This window comes from Amia ocellicauda, chromosome 8 (assembly GCF_036373705.1).
Source record: "Amia ocellicauda isolate fAmiCal2 chromosome 8, fAmiCal2.hap1, whole genome shotgun sequence".
Classification (NCBI taxonomy): Eukaryota; Metazoa; Chordata; class Actinopteri; order Amiiformes; family Amiidae; genus Amia; species Amia ocellicauda.
In genome coordinates, this window is record NC_089857.1 from 42,667,087 (window position 1) to 42,686,573 (window position 19,487).

Genomic DNA, 19,487 nt, shown 5'->3' on the forward strand with positions numbered 1-19,487 from the left:
TTCCAGTCCTTCACGGCGTAGTGTGTTACCAATTGTTTTCCTGGTGACTATGGTCCCAGCTGCCTTGAGATCATTAACAAGATCCTCCCGTGTAGTTCTGGGCTGATTCCTCACCGTTCTCATGATCATTGAAACTCCACGAGGTGAGATCTTGCATGGAGCCCCAGACCGAGGGAGACTGACAGTTATTTTGTGTTTCTTCCATTTGCGAATAATCGCACCAACTGTTGTCACCTTCTCACCAAGCTGCTTGGCGATGGTCTTGTAGCCCATTCCAGCCTTGTGTAGGTCTACAATCTTGTCCCTGACATCCTTGGACAGCTCTTTGGTCTTGGCCATGATGGAGAGTTTGGAATCTGATTGATTGATTGCTTCTGTGGACAGGTGTCTTTTATACAGGTAACGAGCTGAGATTAGGAGAGTCCCTTTAAGAGAGTGCTCCTAATCTCAGCTCGTTACCTGTATAACAGACACCTGGGAGCCAGAAATCTTGCTGATTGATAGGGGATCAAATACTTATTTCCCTCATTAACACGCAAATCAATTTATAACTTTTTTGAAATGCGTTTTTCTGGATTTTTTTACTGTTATTCTGTCTCTCGGTGTTAAAATACACCTACCATTAAAATTATAGACTGATCATTTCTTTGTCAGTGGGCAAACGTACAAAATCAGCAGGGGATCAAATACTTTTTTCCCTCACTGTATGTGTAATAAACCCTGTGCTGCTCTAATTTGCATTGATGGAACTGGATTCAGTTTTCCTTTGAGTTGAAACAATGGGTTATTTGAATGTCACCCAAAATGCGTTTCCAAAGCATGACAAGTTTGCATTCAGCATTCATGTTTTTGCATATAGCAGGTCTGGGACCACAGTCTTCTGCTTTGTAAATCCCGATGCCACATTATCTCACATAGCGGACATGGGAATTGCAATTTCTCATTTTCATAAAACAGTAACATAAGAACATAAGAAAGTTTAATGAGTTAGGATCTCACTGGAGTTCTGGTTCCTGGTGGAGCTCCGACCCATGCCACGCACAGCCAGTCTGAACTCGTTTAACTCGGTCTTCCCCTTCCACTCGTCTGCCCAGGGCTGACGCTATAGTACCCTAATAACATTATTACTGTTACTTTCTCAACTTTGAGTCACATGGTCAGACAATGGGTTCTTGTCCAGCAAACGACACGCCGGCTTTTTCCGCCAGTCTCCTCTGTTCCAGGGTGAGAAGGTTCAGATCCTCAGTCTCTCAGTAGGACATTCCCTTCAGACCTGGAATAAGTCTGGTTGCTCTCCTCTGAACTGCCTCTAGAGCAGCGATATCTTTCTTGAAGTGTGGAGCCCAGAACTGTCCACAGTATCCAGATGAGCTCTAACTAGCGCATTGTACAGTCTGAACATCACTGCCCTTGTTCTCAATTCCACACTTTAGACAATATACCTTGTGTTTGCCTTTTTTATTGCTTCCCCACACTGTTTGGATGGGGAGAGTGAGGAGTGTAATATGTTTATCTCAGCAGTAACAATTCATGCACAGGGTGTTTGCTGTTCAGTTTGTTTTGTATTTTATTTTTACGAATAGTGGTATCTCTCTGATGCACAGATCTCTGCAGACATACACACCGTGCCTGTCCTTTTTTCTTTTTCTTTTTTGACATACTTAAGAGTATGCAAATTCCGGCCCAGAGAGACTGAGTCTCTGTTTTCGCACATTGTGGTACAATCACAAGTTTGGTGGATTTCCTGTCTGTCTGTGGAGGTGTTGCACAATTGAACAATTTGCAGCATTGTGTATTACTTCTGTCTTGGAATGTGTTTCACATCAAACCAAAACCAAGTATAAATTTACTATAGAGAAAAAAAAAAAAAAATTGAGAAAAACTGTTGGTCAGGGTGTAAACGTAAGGGAGACCTCAACAGTAACAGAGCAACTGCTTGTCTTATCAAGCCTTCCCTGTTTCTGTGGGGAAACTCATTTTGACACAATTAAATATAGTTCCACAATAATAAAGTAAGACAGTGTGTCTGTGCCCAAAGAGAGCCTTCAGGTGAATGAAATACGAGCGACTGGTGGAATGTCTGAGTTCTCCGGTGTTCCGGCTGCAGGTGCTTGTTTTTGTTTGGTTTTGTTTTGTTTTGATTTGGATTTAATGGCAGTTTGTTTCTGCTTTTAAAATGGCGATGCATGAACTTAACATGGCTTCTAAAACTACTGCTGTTCTTTGCTGAAACTATGGTGTGTGTGTGTGTGAATGACTGAATGTGTGACTGTGTGTGGAGAGTGAGTGTGAGAGTGTTAGTGTCAGTGTGTGTTTGTGCGTGTGTATTAGTGTGATTGTTTGTGTGTGCGTGTGTGTGTTAGTGGGTTTGTTAGTGTATGTGTGTGCTTGTGTATTAGTGTGAGTGAGTAAGTGTGGGTGTGTTATTGTATGTGTTTGCTTGTGTATTAGTGTGAGTGTGTTGTGTGTATATTAGTGTTAGTGTGTGTGTTAGGATTCTACAGATGATTGGTTTCTGACAACCGCGCTGGTCTCTGATCTCTCTGTCCCTCAGGGTGATGTGCAGGACTCAGACAGGATGGAGGGCAGTGGTGGCTGTAACTCAACCGGACCCCCAACTCAGGCATCCCTCGACTCTCGACGGGGGGCCGCCCACTCTGCACTGGGCAAATTCACCATCCCCAGAAAGAAGAGGGGCCCGGAGAACGGTACGGCACACGCACACACAGAGTACACGAGAAAGTGTTTTTAAATAGTGTTCATTAAAACGATAGAATAAAAGATGTTGTCAACTCTGAGGACAGATCTGTGGACAAATATCCAACAGTCCAGCATTAACAGGGGTCTGCTTTTCCTTCTCGTCTCCCACAGCTCTTCTGGAGGACTGTCTCAAGGAGAGTCGGGAGCACGGCGGCCTTGTGTCGGCGCTGAACGAGTGCCGGCTGGACGTGACGGGTGATTTCTTCCTGTCCTGGGAGTGTCTTGACGTGAAGCTTGTGAACAACGTGGAGTTGGCGAGGGAGTTCTCAGAGAAGAGGTACGGTTGACTCGAATTACTAACCACGATATGAAAAAAAATAAGTTTGTGAGGGACAGAGTGACGATGGAGATATCAAAGTTAGGATCTCACTGGAGTTCTGGTTCCTGGTGGAGCTCCGACCCATGCCACGCACAGCCAGTCTGAACTCGTTTAACTCGGTCTTCCCCTTCCACTCGTCTGCCCAGGGCTGACGCTATAGTACCCTGATAACATTATTACTGTTACTTTCTCAACTTTGAGTCACATGGTCAGACAATGGTTTCTTGTACAGCAAACGACACGCTGGCTTTTTCCGCCAGTTGACTGAGGTTTTTATACTCAAATATAGAAACAAAGTGTGAGACCAGACAAAGGCTGCCCCCCCCCACAGTCTCCTTGTTCTCTGTGGTCAGAGCTGCATGTTCAAGTTAATTCATAGCATTGATAAAGCCTTTATAGGGTCCTTAATTTGTTTTTCCTTTATAAAGTCCGGCACGCTTGTACATGTGTTAGAACATGAGAACATAAGAAAGTGTCCAATCGAGAAGTCCCCACGTAGTCTCCTCTGTTCCAGGGTGAAAAAATTCAGGTCCTCAGTCTCTCAGTAGGACGTTCCCTTCAGATCTGGAATAAGTCTGGTTGCTCTCCTCTGAACTGCCTCTAGAGCAGCGATATCTTTCTTGAAGTGTGGAGCCCAGAACTGTCCACAGTATCCAGATGAGTCTAACTAGTGCATTGTACAGTCTGAACATCACTGCCCTTGTTCTCAATTCTACACTTTTGACAATATACCCTAACATTGTGTTTGCCTTTTTTATTGCTTCCCCACATTGTTTGGATGGAGAAAGTGAGGAGTCCACATAGACTCCTAGGTCTTTCTCATGCGTTACTTCATCCAGTTCTATTCCTCCCATAGTGTAATTATAGTGGACATTTTTGTAACCTGCATGTATTACCTTGCACTTGTCCACATTGAATTTAATCTGTTAATTGAATAATAATTCATACATTCAGAAATGCAGATAAATTAATAAACATAAGTGTTTCATAGGCCTCCCAGACACACGCGAGTCAGACATGGCAGAATCCGGCTCTGGGGTGTGCGTGCGGATGTAACGTCGCCCCTCCATGTTTGTCTTGCAGGTCGGAGATGCGCTCCAAGGGCCGACATGGGCGAGAGCTGGAGGACCGGTTCTGCTTCTTAGTCACGTCGCACACCAGCGCCCTGGAGCTGTGCAGGAATGGTGTGGAGACGGACACGAGCACCCCACACGTCCTGGGCAACCCGGCGTGCGGCGTGCACCTATACCGGCACACGGACGTGGCTCTGAAGTGCGTCACCGGCAAGGCAGCCTCCCCCAGGACAGTCGTCGTTTTTAAGGTACAGAAAAACCCATTGTTATTCGCTTTAGTAGAACAGCAGGTGTGGTTTTTGGTCGATGCGTTGCCTTTGTGCAACTCGTTTTATTGTGTAGATTATTGTGCTGTGGTAGGTGAAAACCAAATGCCTTGAAGTGTGTTTTAGTTCCTTCATCCTGTTCTGATCGTATGGTTTTCTGCTTCCTGTTTTAAAACAACATCCATACACGTATAAACTTCGCCCTTCCTGAAGGTGATCCTGGGTAAGGTGAAGAAGGTGCCGTCCTGCGTGGGGAGGAAGGCAGTCCACGACCCCACCGTGCACTTCGACTGTTTCATGTGCAGAGACCCCAGCAGCCCCAGGGACAGCCTCTCCCAGCAGGCCGTGGGCTCTTCGGTGAGCAGGACACGAACCGTTTCATTTCTGCTTTCCGTCTCTGTGTTCCTCCGCGCCTTGCCGCTCAGTGTTAGATATCAGACGAGAGAGAATATTAAAATGTTGCAAATGTTAAAATGTAGGGCATGACAGGCCGATATGCAGAACCAAGGTTGTTATTGCTCTGAACGAAATGTGTAACAGTAGACACCGAAGAGGGAGAAACGCAGAAATTAATACAACATGTCTGTCGGGTTGCAGGTGTTTGTTTTTGACTATAATGAACGCCAGGAGCTGACCTGCAGGCCCAGGCAGTGTCTGCCGTGGGCTGTGGTCTCACTTCTGCCCTGCAGCAGTAACTCGATGACGTCTGCCATCAGCTGTTCCCCCGTGAAGCTGCCATCACCAGGAGTGGCACACGGTGAGACAGTCCCGAAAGTACCGCTGACTCGCTCTGGTAGCAACACGGACCTACCCTTGTCTGGCAAGATCTTTTACCCTAGGATGCCGTCTGTTCCACTCAACTAAAAGCTCACTGCGCGATCCTGGTCACTATGACGTGGACGGTGTCTCTGTATAGCGAAGAAGTTCTACTAACCTGTAAAAATATATATTCCCAGCATAGGCTTTCGATGGTTTCACTTCTTTTTATATATTTGTATATATGATATTTATTTTTCTTTACTGTTAATCTGTATCAGTTTGGCACTATTTACACCTTGAGTTTCATTTTCTCCTGTTTTTGTGTTTTATCTACAGGTGCTGTAGAAGCCCTGAAAGGCTGCACCATCGCTGAGAGGAGGGGCAAAGGGGAGAACGCCACTGTCATATTTAAACACTTTGGCAGCGCAGAGAATTCGCTGCCTTCGCCGGACTACTCATCTCCAGGCAGCTCGGCAAGTTCCCCCTTCTCCACAGCGCTCCCTGGGGCCGGTCTGATGAGCGGGCAGTTGTACGGTGGCTACGAGAGCGAAGGAGGAACCTGCTCTGCCTACAACGCTGAACAGCTGTGGGCAGCTTCGTACTACCCTGCCGGATTCATGCCCCCTTTCATCACCGAGGCCCAGCGGGAGATGAACTGGGTGCCAGTGGCATTCAACCCTGGTCCTGCGGCTCTCCCAGAAGGCAGCGCTCACCTGGGAGGGCCTGTGAATATACTGGCTCCTTCCAGCGGGGACTTCGCATTCGGCCCATCACCCAGTGCGCACTATCTTGCAGCGAGCCCGAGCAGCCAAGGTTATTGCGATTCCTACGTCTACGTCTACCCGAATCACCAACACCAGCAGGCAATCCAGACGCCTGCAGCAGCGCCCGTCAGTCAGATCTCCACCACTGTGATCACTTCTCGGGTCGTCAAGGACCCACGTCTATACGGGAGGGAACAGGAGGGCTTGAAAAGAAACACAGGCGCGGAGGCCAGACTGGGAACCCAGCAGAACAAGCTGCACAAGTCTAAAGTGGAGCAAGAAACTTACCGAAAACATCCGCCAAGGAGGGAAGCCCAGGCGAGGGGCCGGGGCAGTGCACGCGGGGTGGCAGAGATTGACAGAAGGGGACAGGCATGCCACGGAGGTTCACCTCTCCGACCTGCTTCCTCAGAACACCAAGAACAGAAGCCCCCCGTGGAGGTTTTGAAAAATAAGTTTAAAAAATATGCCAAGTATCTGGTGATGACAGAGAAGGAGAGGATTGCCTCTATCAACTCTCTGAAGGACATGCCTCTAGCGGAAAAAGAACTTCTGCTCCGCAGGGTTAAGTTCTACGACATGTTTTTCAAAAAAGACGTAAACTGTCAGCGGGTCACAGGTGAAAGTGCTCCGAGTGCGGCAGAGCAAAGCAGGAGCTCTGGGCTCAATCTTAACGCTGATCTATACCCCCAGGAGGCACCTAAAATCATTCCCAAGAGCAGACGGACAGACTTACGACTGCAAACTACATCCGGACATTTCCTTCCCGGCACGCTGGAAATCCCCTCTGAACTCTCTTCTGGGATTACGCACGATGTGAAACCGGCTCAAGATGGCATCTCTGTGTCCAGGTCGAGCAGAGGCGACCCTTCAGGGAATCGTGCCACCGAGTCATGTGCGTCTGCCGCAGCCAAGCCAAACGTGGTTTTCCCACAACACCCTGCAGAGCAGCCAGAGAAAGCTACGGACACCGTGTCTCCAAAGCCGGAGATCGTGGGAGATTTACCGTGTTTAGGAACATCTGACATCTCCGCTGATCAGGATCAACCTAACAACTGTGAGCAGCACAGACAGGAACCCTCCACCTACGAGTCGCCCTACGAGGAGATGCCAGGGCTAATGGACATCTCCGTAAACACTGACGACTTCCAGTGTGAGCATCGGCAGGGGGCGGCCAGAGAGACGGCGGGCGGCGAAACGGAAGAAGAAAGCATAGACCCTCGGTACGTAGACGAATTCGTGTGCATCGCACAGTGTGAAGAAGTGTACAGTGCTGGTGTCCTGGAGAGCAAGGAGGCCATGGACACTGATCCCTTCACTGCCTTGAAGCAACACTTGCAGACAGTGCAGTTTGAATGGGACGCCGGGGACCACCGCAGCACAGCCCCCCACGGACAAGGTTTGGATGACACCTGCACCCCGCGTGAAAATGGAACAGGAGCTGAAGAAAGTTCCCCATGTCATTCCAAGCGTGAGGAGGCCGTGTGCAAAGGCTGCGAGGATCTCTGCACTGAGGACCACTCGGGTTCCTCAGACACCATTTACTGGTTCCTACACAGACGGATCCAGTTCGCTCAGATGCTGCTCACATCCAGACAAGCTGATCTGAAACATGTCAATGCAAGCTCCGGCAGGGGGGACAAACCCAGCTTCCAGATCACAATCAAAGCTGATTCCAGGATTTCCGGCACAACTAGACCACAGTGTTGTCTGGTGTTTTCTTCTGCGGAGTCGTCGTGCGACAGAACCAAGCTTCTAATGAAGAACCCAGGCCTGGTCTCAACAGCACCGCTAGACCACGACTCAACGGCTGGCAGCCGAGGAACGGTTTCCTTCCGGGCAGAACAAGACGGCTTCCCCCTCACACGTGCAAATGGACATGTTCCCCAGGATACATCTCTGCGTAATTACGAAGAACACAAAGCTGTGGATCAAAATGAGTCAGAAGGACAGAGGGCCCTGCACACTGACACCGACCTGATCCACTGCTCGGGCGCACACGGGAAGGTCGGCAAAAGTCCAAGAAAGACTTCCAGCCCCTTGAAGAAAGAGCTTGGAGGAGCTGCCAGGAGTAAAGTTACACTGAATCAAAGAAAGAAACCGATGAAACGGTTTGTGAAAGTTTCGGGCCGCCCTAACACAACCTGCAAGATGGGTATGAAGTCCACGGCACTATTTTCAAAAGCAGACATGAAACGGATCCGGATTTCCAGGCAGGATACTATCGGGGCCTTATGGAAACTGGGGAAGCCCCCCCACCTGAGGGGCTGTGTCTGTTTGAAAGGGACCCTTATTTCCCAAACTGCTATAACCAAAAGAAAGAAGCAGATGGCCAAAAAGAAACCAAATGCAGAGAAGAGCCGTATGGAAAACAACTGCATTTCAAGTGATAAAGGGTCCGAAATATTTCCCGTCTCCCAGATATCTGTGAATGAAATGGAGGAAACACCAGGGCTGTGGCAGGCATACGTGCCACAGATCTCACTAGGCCGCGACCGCTCTGCGAGCAGGAAAAGAGCGAGGAACTCCGCAGTGGGTTTTCCCTCCAGCGAGGAGGCGGACAGCTCAAGTGATGGACCGTCTTTAAAACGTCCCGGTCCTTCTGATGGCGACGCTGATGCCGAAGAGAACGATTGTGACAGCGAGCCTCTCGTCGCAGAGCGTGTTGGAGAGACGGACATCGGTCGTGTTTCTGACTCGCCCTTCTCTGCTCCTGCTGCAGGCGTGGATTTTAGGGATGCAGCCCAGGTGGCAGACTTAGCACAGGCGCGGGCGTACGGAAACAAGGAAGCCTCAGAGGCCACGACTGCTGCACGTGACTCAGTATCGCGATCTAAAAATAGCCCTGGCGCAGCAGCAGACAAACACAGCAGATTTGCTTGTACATTTCCTGTAGTGCTTAACAACGGACCTGCAGCTCCCAGTCACGTGCAAGACAACGAGGGAGAGAGAGAGGCTGATATCAGGGTGAATCATTTAGAAGCCAGCGTAACACCTGGGGAAAATAAGCTACATAGAAGTCAGCTGGGACATGCAGACAGCCTATGCAGATCTGGACCAGAGGTGAAGATGGCTTGTGATTCTAGTGAGGAGGTCAGACTGAAGTATGAACATGTGGACACTGTGATCCCTGTACCACTGGAAGTCGAAGAGAAGTCTGCCGATTCTGAAGGGAAGGTGGGAACTAATAATACGTCTTCCTGCAATGTAATGACTGCAGGAAACGGCAAAGAAAACCAAACTGCTCAAGGCCTGAGAGCGAGAGGATCTAACTCCGAGCTGACAGTTGACTTGACAAAGACCGCAGCAGTCTCACACGGCCAACGGACATCCAGTGAAATATCGGACAGCAGAGACAAAGAGCAGCGTCCACTGGGGGAGGCCGGACCACCATCAGGGACTTACTCTTCACCTCGGGCTTGTAGTCACTCTTCCAGTTTGAAAGGAATATGTAGTGGCCACTTGACTTCTTCAGAAGGAGCCAAAAGAGAGGATGTCATCACAGGCCATCTGCAGACAACATGCAAGACATTATACCAAAGAGACAACCAGTCTGCAATTCGTCAAGCGGAGAAGTTTGACCTTTCAAACTGGGAGAGCTGGGAGAGAAGCCCCATTAAGGATCTGGAAGATTTTGTCATGGCAAGGTCCAGTGTAATACAAGTCAACGAGCATTATAAGCTTCAGGCACATGGGAATCTTGAGCCGAAGGTCAATGCTGAAATAAGAGCACCAGCAACAGGACCGTCCAGCACCAAAAGTCAGACGGACCATCAAAGCCTCGGCTTATGGCCAGCAGGCAGCAGCCGCGGTCAGCACCCTGTTGCCGGTGAGAGTAAAGATGCATTTGCACGAAGCCCCCGAGCTCACAGACCAAGCAGGAACATTACGCAGGGCAGTAACACACATTACCAAATAGACTCGTTTTACACTACGGCACGTCTGAGGGACCACAGCGTGACGGACATAGACAGGACTCTAAAAGAGGTCGATGGGGCAACATCCCTGCAACACCTGCACCTGCTCAGATCCAAGTGCCGGCGAATGCTTCCCTCGTTCATCTCTACGTTCGAGGGGTGCCAGTGCGTGGACTTCAAAGACGCCTTTGTCTCTAGAGACCTGGTCATCGAGAGGGACCTCGGAGGGGGAGCCTCAGCTGCGCCCGTGGTGCTGAAATACAGGGCGCTGGACTCATTTCTGGAGCTGCAGATGATGATGGAAGCGGTGCAGTTCGTGGAGAACAAAATCAGTTTCCTGAGCGGAGACCCGACTTTCAGGAGTCTGCTCTGGTCTGACCCAACGCTGCGCAGAGAGCTTCTGGAAGGCAAGGAGGGCGACCGACAGCAGCCGTCACTGTTTCCCGCTTTCCAGGAGAGACTGGCCCAACGTGGCGACAATAAACGGAGGAAACGTCACTCTCGGCCCTCCTCGCCGACGTTCTCACAAGCAAAGGAGACCTCTTACTATTTGTATCTCAAAAACGAAAGGGAGAAAGCTGAGAGCCAAGCGGTGCTGGAACAGTGTCTAAACCGTGAAGCCTTCTCTCTGTCCACGCCTCTGTCAAGTTGCATCAATTTCGGAGACTGCATAGAAGACTTGGAACTCCTGCAGAAAAACATTGTCTCTTTCATGGAAGCCCAACCCAGCCAGCCACGAGGGGGAAGGGACTTTGGCAAGGTGGAGCAGCTTGGCGTTGTACGCAGACTCCTTCAGGAAAAGATCAGCTACCTGAGGAGCAACAAAGAGGTCGATGCCAGAATCTCCTGGTTTGGCCTGGAGCACATCCTGTTGGACGCCGCAAAGACAATGGCGTGGGAGGACCTCCGGGAGCACAGGGGCAGTGGCCCGTCAGACCCCGGGAAAGACGAGACGCGGCATGTGATCAACGAAGCGGCCACGCGTCGACTGCACAGACTCTACGAGAAGATCCTGCCCGGCTGTGAATCGGAGACCCCACCCTGCAGCCGAGCGCCACCAAGGGACCCCCATCTGGTCACCGACATGCAGGTCAATTATCTGACTCACAATGATCTTACGTCTGCTTTTTATTCCTTATTTGCTTCATTAGAAACTGTTGAATAATTAGTTTAAGATATTTAAACTTTTCATCTCTGTTTTACACATTTCACATTGAGGTGTAATGCTAATATAATTCTGTGACACATGTAACATATTTCTGTTTAATGTATGTTTGTCACTGTACCAGGGCATATCAGTATGAAGTTAATGTCTATTTTCACGTCAGCTGACACACAAAGACCCACAGTTTACAATGGGCATTATTTATTTATTGTTTCTTTATGATTTCTTGGCATTCTGTGTATGTTCTTCGTGATTCTATGTTGCTGATTCTGCAAAGATCGCTATTTTGCTTTCTAACTGCTTATGAATAAAAGTCTGTCTAGCAGAATGTGAGAAAATGGGACAAGGACACGTGTCAGTGCAGCATGGGCTTCAATGCGCAAACGCACAGTGTCGCCGGCCCTCACAGGGCTGCCACAGTCCCTGTGTTACACTACTTGTGCCGTCAAAGGTCGGGGCTGCGAGTGAGATGGCATTTCAATTTAGTTCTGTAATTAACAGCATGGGAACTGCCCGGGGTGTTACTTCCCATTTTCTCACGTTTCAAAAAGTATTTTGAAATAAGAATTAAGTTTGCTGCTTTGCAAAACCACTGCTGTTTGAAGACATCGGTGTTCTGTGCCATTCAGTGCTCTGTGCCATTCACTGCCCTGTGCCATTCTGTGTTCTGTGGCCTAGTTTGGCCTATAATATTATTTTATATTTTATATTTTATTATTATTATTATTTTTAAGAACAAAGAAGCGAGCATGGAAGGACCCATAGAAAAGGACAGCTTGTCTAACAAAGAAAGGTGAGAAACTGAACAGACTGTGGTTTTATTTGCGCTTGGGTAAACCTCTACCTCCAGCTATAGGTAAAGAGCCTTAAGTATGGTTTATTACGTGTGGAGTGCACAGTGTGTTAAGGGACAGATGTGCTCAGTGTTCATGTAAAGCTTTCAAAGAAGCTGGAAATGTTCACTTTATATATGCAAACATTTCTGCAGACCACCCAGCCCTTTCTCGCCTTTCTCTAAATCCCAATCACACAAAGTTATTCATATTATTAGAACATTTAGATCTTATCCCACCATTGCATATAACCCTAAAACCAGCACTACACCCCAGTCTCTCCCAGCAAATTAAATATTGTAGCTTCATTTTAAAATAAAATATTAATTCATGTCCTAAACAAAAGGTATAAATGGGTAATTATTTTCAGAACCACCTGCATTTGCATCAGGCCGCGTGGAGGACCGTCGGGGAGAGAGTCACAAATGTACGATATGCGGGTGTGAGGACAAAGAAGGGGCCGGTTCTGTATAAGTCACCGTATACGGGGGGATTTATTTCTGTTCAGAGAAGACGTGCTGCTGAGATACACTCGCCCCTTGAGTGACGGCCTTCGCACAGATCTTAGTTTCCTTCACTGAGTACCATGCAGTCAGGGAACCAAACAGCCATTCAACAGAAGCCCCCCACCCCAAACTCAATCATGCTAAAAAATACAAAAAAGAATAAAAAAGAACACTAAAGTACAGAAATAAAAAGCCTTGTTCTTATCCAATTAATTTTTTTGCAGGAATGAAGACCAGATAAGAACAAATAAGCTGCCTGAGATTCACCAGTCGGCCGCCACCAAGAACAGCACTGCCCTGCCCTGTCCGGTGGAGAGGCCGGAGAGCCAGCAGGTCCGGTCGCACCTCGAGGCCCCCGATTTGCCGGACAGACGGCTTTCCTTCCAGCAAAACATTCAGATTCAAGCTCTCGGTCTGCGGTCGCTGATGGCGATGCACAGTTCCCATTTCGATGCGGAGAAAGAGGTGACGGAGACCCCCGCAGCAGCCAGGCCAGTCCGATCCAGTCCTGCCGTGGCGCGCTGCCCTCCGCCGAAAAGGCAAAGTAGGAAACCGAACTCGAGGAAAATCAGGACACCCGCCAGCAACTCTGTACCCGTGCCAAGCGACGTGGCTCTGGGGCCGCAGCACAAGCTGTGGAGGCCCCTACCCAGCAGTCAGAGCTTCACCCTGCTGCCGTCCGTCCTGGCTGTAGGAAGGCAAGGAGGGCAGGGGCAGCAGCCACTGCAGAAACCACAACCACAGCCACTGGCAGCCGTCTGGGGCTCCACGGAGGCGCGGCAGAGTAGACCACCCTGGACTCACCCTGACACCCAGCTGGGCAGTCCAGGGATACCAGGCCCCGGCGTGCCAGCGGCCCCATGGAACGGCCAGTTACAGATCCTGTCAGCGCCGGCTCAGGGCTACTGGAACCACGCCGTCCTGCCTTACTGGTCCCAGTACCAGGGAAGCACCGCTTGGACCCAACAGCTTCCTGGCGCCGTCTTTTCCACTGGCAGGCCGGAGCCCCAGGCAGAAGCCACTTCCTACCCAGCCTTTCCAAGCACTACAAGCTCCTGTTTCTACCACCCCCAGGCACTGAACTGCTCCTGCCCCTATTACACAGTGGACTCTTATTACCTGTGCAACGAGTACACGTACGCCATGGACAACTCCCCGCTGCCCGCAGTGGGGAACCGGCCTCTGAGCAGGTTTTACTCAGATGCAAGTTACTCGGGGACGGGCCTCACGCCAGCAGGCAAGCCCCTTAAAAGACGTTTACTGTGATATTTAACAGCACCGACACTCATGGGACTCCAGGGGTCTGTGCTGTTGCCTCGTTTTTGTCTTCCCTAGTTTCTGTTTTGTTTTGTTTTTTATCCACCAGAAAGAATGCGTTAGTTAACTGTTGATGATGTCATTATTGGTAGTACTCCCAGTAGTAGGTAAAAGGACACAATCTGTATTAACAGACCTGTCCAGTGTGCATTGATACCTGTCTGAATACCCCAGTGACTGATCGAAGGAGTGTTACGTTATAGTGAGCTGTCAGGTGTCTGTTACACTAACCGTGTTTTTTACATGCGTGTTTTACAGTGTTCTGGTAGTCTCCACACATTCACAGGGAGTTGTGGGATCATGTCACCTGACAGGAAACCTGATTTTGTTCTGGGCTGTTTATTAGATGATGCTTTGCAACTGAAAACATTAGTTAATAAAGACATTTACATTTAACTTAGTTACAGGTATGCAGGTATGTGTGTGTGTGTGCGTGTGCATGTGCGTGTGTGTTTTGCACAGTTCAAATATCCGAAACACAGGTGTATTTCCAGTATGTTTTAATTTAAGTGTCTGAAAGCCATCCATGTATATTTGTTTCAAAAGCAGTTTTGAACACTATTGGTGGTATTGATTTTTAATTACTTGTCATTGTTATTAAAATCTATTTTTGAAAGATGATGCTTCAGTGACTGATTTAAATACAGTTCAGTAACTGGGCTGCGGAGGAGGAGATCTAATGGAAACTGAATTTGAAAGGCTTGTGGGGGGGGGACATCCCAGTGACATCTACTGCCACAACCTGGGTAATGACTTAAAATTAAATTAGAAATTAGAAAGCACTTATCTGGCTAATTAACACACAACAGTGAGAACAACAGAAGGTGGGAAACATCCGCTGACTGTATACTCAGTCAGGTGCCTCAGGGCTCAGTTTGAGGGCCACTGCTCTTTTCCACTTTGGTGTGCTTAGCAAGCTTGATAAATCTGTGAAGTGTGACCTGCATTACCTGTGGCAGCAGAGAAAGAAACCTGAAATAATTCAATTCTGAACAGAACGTAGGTGTTTCTGTCGACTCATCGAGTTCTTCTTCCAGACAATGTGGGGAAGCTTTAGAACAAAGGCCAGAGAAGAGAGAGTCTATATATAGTCATCAGTGTTAAATTCACATCTGTGTGAGAGACAGGACAAGCTATAGGAAGAGATTCGAGGCTGGTTTAGATGTTTAAGAAATGGAGGGGCCTCAGCATTGGTCAAGGGTGGATTGTTAAATATATAGTTATACTGCAGGTATCTTAACCCTAATCCCAACTCATTCTTCTCACCAAAACCCTATTGTTCGAAACCTACTCACTGTGCTGGCACTGTAACGTGAGCAGCTTCAGAGCTACATTTCTCTGTGTTGCCGGAACCGAAAGCTGGTGGTCTGATAACAAATCACAGTGTTTCTAAAGAATCGAGTGACAAGACAACCACAAAAAACCACAAAACTAACAGGAAACAATAAGATATAATTGGTCATATGTTTTTCAGTTTCATATATGAATAAATGAGTGGAGGAACATAACGAATGCAGATGTCTCCAAACAGATGTACTGGATGATGCAATTAAGCAATTAACATCCTTTCATCCTACCTGGACAAGGGCGTCTGCTAAGAAATTAATAATAATAATCATGCTCTGTGGCATGTATACAAATGCTGAGCACCCCAGCTGACCTTGATTTTGGATCAAGATGGCAAGAGGAAAGGATCTCAGTGACTTTGAAAGAGGGGTCACACAGACGCTCAACTGGCTCGTGTTCTGGACAAGTGGGCGAGGGCATGTGTGGGACACCAAGAGAACGGGACAGGCCTGACTGCTGGACCCTACAGTGAGGGGGTCCGGAGGCTCTGTTATGCTGTGGGGGGCATTTTCCTGGCATGGTTTGGGTCCACTTGTCCCCTTAGAGGGAAGGGTCGCTGCACATCATGACAGAGTGATTCTGAGTGATCACCTTTATCCTATGGTGACACATTTCTATCCTGATGGGAGTGGTCTCTTCCAGGATGACAATGCCCCCATCCACAGGACACGAGGGTCACTGAATGGTGTGATGAGTATGAAAATGATGTGACTCATATGCTATGGCCTTCACAGTCACCAGATCTCAACCCAATTGAACACCTATGGGAGATTCTGGACTGACGTGTTAGACAGCGCTCTCTACCACCATCATCAAAACCCCAAATGAGGGAATATCTTTTGGAAGAATGGTGTCCATCCCTCCAATCGAGTCCAGAGACTCGGAGAATCTGTGCCAAGAACAAACATTGAAGCTGTTCTGGGGCTCGTGGTGCCCAACACCTTACTGAGACACTTCATGTTGGATTTTCCTTTAATTTGTCACCTGTCTGTATATATGTACAAAATATATATATTTGTTTTCTAAACCTTCAGTCACAATTAGAAATGCTGTGAACAAATAATCAGAGAAAATTAATATCTAAGGTCGTCTTTTGTTTGTCCTTCTTCTTTGATTCTCTAATTTGTTTATAAAATAGATCAATAATTCACAGTATAAATACAAGCCAGACGTGAGTGTTGTGAAGGATTTCCAGCAGCAACCTCGCCTTTAGAAAAACATCAATACCCATTATATATATGCCAGGTACTGTGATACAAGCCTCTTTTAAACTAGTGCTCCAGTACTTCTTATCACCCTGTTGAGTACATGAGTAGAGAACCCTTCCTGTTAAAAACTCTGGAACCTTTAAGGGTTCTTCAGTGAACTGGGCGCTGACAGCTGGCAGGTGGGACCATTTTTCACAGGACATGGATTTGGCAGGCAACCGTTTTCTTGCCTAACGAGGAGCTGAGAGCTGTGATTGAGCACAGCCAGCGATGTCAGGGAACCAGAGAGGACGAGAGCGAAGACTGCTGTCGAAGCTGCTCCTGCCATCAGCTGACGCCAACATCTAATCGCACAATAGGGCCTGGTTGGGTTTTCCACTCTGCACATGTCTGTTTGCACGTGCAAAGTCAGCAAAAAGGCACATCTGTACTTTTGCGGTCTTTCATTTTTTTGTTGGTTTCATTTTAATTTACTTAAAAGTGTGATCACGTTTCTGTTTCATGCAGGATGGCTTATTTACTCATTTCTATATTTAAATGACATATAAAAACAGGTTTCCAAAACACAGGCCCCACAATACAAACAGAACAGGATTGCCCCACAACTGAAATCAGTTAACATTAAAATTGAACTTTAAACCTTTCCTAAACTGATACTGCTGCTTAATTACCCTGTGGCCTGAAAATACAAAAGCCTACTGCAAAAAACAGAACAAAATCATCTCCAATATTTTTTATTTAATTCATCACTTGCAATGATATATATTTTTAAAGATGTGATTGGTGTACTTGAAGTGTTTTTATGCTTTGTGATGACACTATATTGTATTATATGTTGATATTTTGGGAGTGGGCTGCTTCAGTTCACCAGAATCAATTATTCAATTAAATGAAAGGAGCTCAAAGGAGAAGTTAACTTTAAACTCAGATCACTTTGAATGTAGGGTGACAGGTGTCTCAGACTGACTGCAATCTACCTCCAGCTACCACCGATGGGAGAAAGACAGGCCTGCATCTGGGTCTTTATCTTAGTCACTGCCTTAATTTAGCTCATCTGCTGTACTATACAAACAATTGTAATCCGCAGCAATGTGTGAACTTGTGAACTCTGAAGTAAAATCTGGGTAAAACAGCATTGAAAAGATTCTGCACTGAATCTAAACACAGAGTTACACAGTGTTTGCAGGAATCCGCGATGTTTAAATCTTCCTCTCAAATGTCCCTCGGCAGGGGATTTCATGGCGTTGCATCATGCGTGTTTGATTACTCCACCTTAAGCACCGTATCTGTTTATCACATTCATTACCACCACACATCTACTGCTGACAGTAACCACACACTGCAAATCTTAGACAGCAGGTGTTACACGCTGTATTCCACGACTGCAGGAGAAGATGTGAAGTTTGCATTTTACTCTGAGCTCGTGGAGGGGTGATGCCACCTGGTGAAGTCAAGGAGCTGAATAAACGTCAGAAAACTAGTTTTATTCTTCAGAAACTCCGATATGTCCATTTCAGAAGAGAAGTGAAACTCGTATGGCACTGAGTCCAAACAACAGCAGAAGAAAGCATAGCAGTGTACAGTGGAAATCGGTGAATGTCATAAACCTATGGCACATTCATCCCTCTAATGGCCAACGCTAAATCATCACTACTAATGTGTCTTAGCCGGGGCTTTCTTCTCAGGATGATAAAAACCTACATTTCTGTTTGGCACATGAATCACCCAAAGCTTGAGAATAATATTAACTGCACAAAATGCAGGCCTGCTTTTGGTTATGTATTATGTATTATGAATGTTTTATTTATGCTTGACACAATTAGTCCTGTTCAAAGGCATGAGAAAGTGTTTTTACTGCTATGAACTGCAAATAGCGTAGTTCAGTTTCACCACTCGTCTATGTAATGTCTCTGAATGTTACTGTTTTTCTGCTAAGGGCACACACACAAACACGTCAATGGACAGTGATACAAATGCTTCTTCTGGCTGATGACTGGGATACCTATGCAGTCACTGAGAACTGTACAAGCACGCTGACATAAAATACAACGCAATCTGTTTGAGGAACCCACTGATTGTGACTCATATGCAGGCATTTCTTTTTACATTGTGACTGAATGAATACAAATGAAATCCTACGTCTCTGGCCCACTTTACTGTCGTAGTGTTTTTAATGATAAAACTGTATAAATATATACTGGTTTATATTCAACTTGAATAATTCACTTAAATGTTTTCATATTGACGAGAAGACTAACCCTAAGAATTAGTTACTCCTGTCTAATCCATACATCCCAATATAGCTTTTTTTCCTTTGGGTTTCAAGTTTCAACTTGACCTCTCAGCAAATTCCTAACCCTTGGCTTAAGCCAAAGATGACAGCTTACAAGCAGCATTAGTAGTAGCGCTGTGGCTGCTGTGTTGCTGTGTAGTAGCACTGTAGCAGCTTTGTAGTAGCGGTGTAGCTGCTGTGTTGTTGTTGTGTAGTAGTGCTGTATCTGCTGTGTTGTCATGTAATAGCACTGTATCTGCTGTGTTGCTGTGTAGTAGCACTGTATCTGCTGTGTTGCTGTGTAGTAGCGCTGTGGCTACTGTGTTGCTGTGTAGTAGTGCTGTATCTGCTGTGTTGTTGTGTAATAGTGTGGCTGATGTTTAGTAGCAGTGTCACTGCTGTGTTGCTGTGTAGTAGCACTGCTGTGTTGATGTGTAGTAGCGCTGTGTCTGCTGTGCTGCTGTGTAGTGGCACTGCTGTGTTGCTGTGTAGTAGCGCTGTGGCTGCTGTGCTGCTGTGTAGTAGCGCTGTGTCTGCTGTGCTGCTGTGTAGTAGCACTATGGCTGCTGTGCTGCTGTGTAGTAGCGCTGTGGCTGCTGTGCTGCTGTGTAGTAGCGCTGTGGCTGCTGTGTAGTAGCGCTGTGGCTGCTGTGCTGCTGTGTAGTAGCGCTGTGGCTGCTGTGCTGCTGTGTAGTAGCGCTGTGTCTGCTGTGTAGTAGCGCTGTGTCTGCTGTGCTGCTGTGTAGTAGCACTGTGGCTGCTGTGCTGCTGTGTAGTAGCGCTGTGTCTGCTGTGTAGTAGCACTGTGGCTGCTGTGCTGCTGTGTAGTAGGTAGCGCTGTGTCTGCTGTGCTGCTGTGTAGTAGCACTGTGGCTGCTGTGCTGCTGTGTAGTAGCGCTGTGTCTGCTGTGCTGCTGTGTAGTAGCGCTGTGGCTGCTGTGCTGCTGTGTAGTAGCGCTGTGTCTGCTGTGCTGCTGTGTA

The 19,487-nt window shown here is 47.5% G+C and overlaps 3 protein-coding genes across 3 annotated transcripts; all 3 read left to right on the forward strand.

Moving 5' to 3' along the window:
- The first annotated feature begins 2,053 nt into the window (after window positions 1-2,053).
- Window positions 2,054-4,981, forward strand: LOC136755297 (protein TASOR). The gene is made up of 5 exons (XM_066711766.1): window positions 2,054-2,107; window positions 2,555-2,708; window positions 2,872-3,037; window positions 4,163-4,400; window positions 4,632-4,981. The coding sequence occupies exons 1-5, from the start codon at window positions 2,054-2,056 to the stop codon at window positions 4,902-4,904; spliced, it is 885 nt and encodes a 294-aa protein (XP_066567863.1). The 3' UTR covers window positions 4,905-4,981.
- Window positions 4,979-8,702, forward strand: LOC136755298 (uncharacterized). The gene is made up of 3 exons (XM_066711767.1): window positions 4,979-5,175; window positions 5,514-7,948; window positions 8,664-8,702. The coding sequence occupies exons 1-3, from the start codon at window positions 4,998-5,000 to the stop codon at window positions 8,700-8,702; spliced, it is 2,652 nt and encodes an 883-aa protein (XP_066567864.1). The 5' UTR covers window positions 4,979-4,997.
- Window positions 8,703-8,960: 258 nt separating this feature from the next.
- LOC136755104 (uncharacterized) lies at window positions 8,961-14,295 on the forward strand. Its single transcript, XM_066711502.1, has 3 exons — window positions 8,961-10,948; window positions 11,758-11,816; window positions 12,587-14,295. Exons 1-3 carry the CDS (start codon window positions 9,011-9,013, stop codon window positions 13,626-13,628), a joined length of 3,039 nt encoding a protein of 1,012 aa, XP_066567599.1. The 5' UTR covers window positions 8,961-9,010; the 3' UTR covers window positions 13,629-14,295.
- Window positions 14,296-19,487: the final 5,192 nt, after the last annotated feature.

Bases quoted from the DNA above. Each gene is read 5' to 3' on its own strand.
- LOC136755298 (XM_066711767.1), top strand. From the start codon at position 4,998: ATGTCTGTCGGGTTGCAGGTGTTTGTTTTTGACTATAATGAACGCCAG. The intron at 5,176-5,513 runs GTGAGACAGTCC...TTTTATCTACAG, and splicing joins ATCACCAGGAGTGGCACACG to GTGCTGTAGAAGCCCTGAAA. The intron at 7,949-8,663 runs GTCGGCAAAAGT...CTCCTGCTGCAG, and splicing joins GCTCGGGCGCACACGGGAAG to GCGTGGATTTTAGGGATGCA.
- LOC136755297 (XM_066711766.1), top strand. From the start codon at position 2,054: ATGAAATACGAGCGACTGGTGGAATGTCTGAGTTCTCCGGTGTTCCGG. The intron at 3,038-4,162 runs GTACGGTTGACT...TTTGTCTTGCAG, and splicing joins AGGGAGTTCTCAGAGAAGAG to GTCGGAGATGCGCTCCAAGG. The intron at 4,401-4,631 runs GTACAGAAAAAC...CCCTTCCTGAAG, and splicing joins GGACAGTCGTCGTTTTTAAG to GTGATCCTGGGTAAGGTGAA.
- LOC136755104 (XM_066711502.1), top strand. From the start codon at position 9,011: ATGGCTTGTGATTCTAGTGAGGAGGTCAGACTGAAGTATGAACATGTG. The intron at 10,949-11,757 runs GTCAATTATCTG...ATTATTTTTAAG, and splicing joins ATCTGGTCACCGACATGCAG to AACAAAGAAGCGAGCATGGA. The intron at 11,817-12,586 runs GTGAGAAACTGA...ATTTTTTTGCAG, and splicing joins AGCTTGTCTAACAAAGAAAG to GAATGAAGACCAGATAAGAA.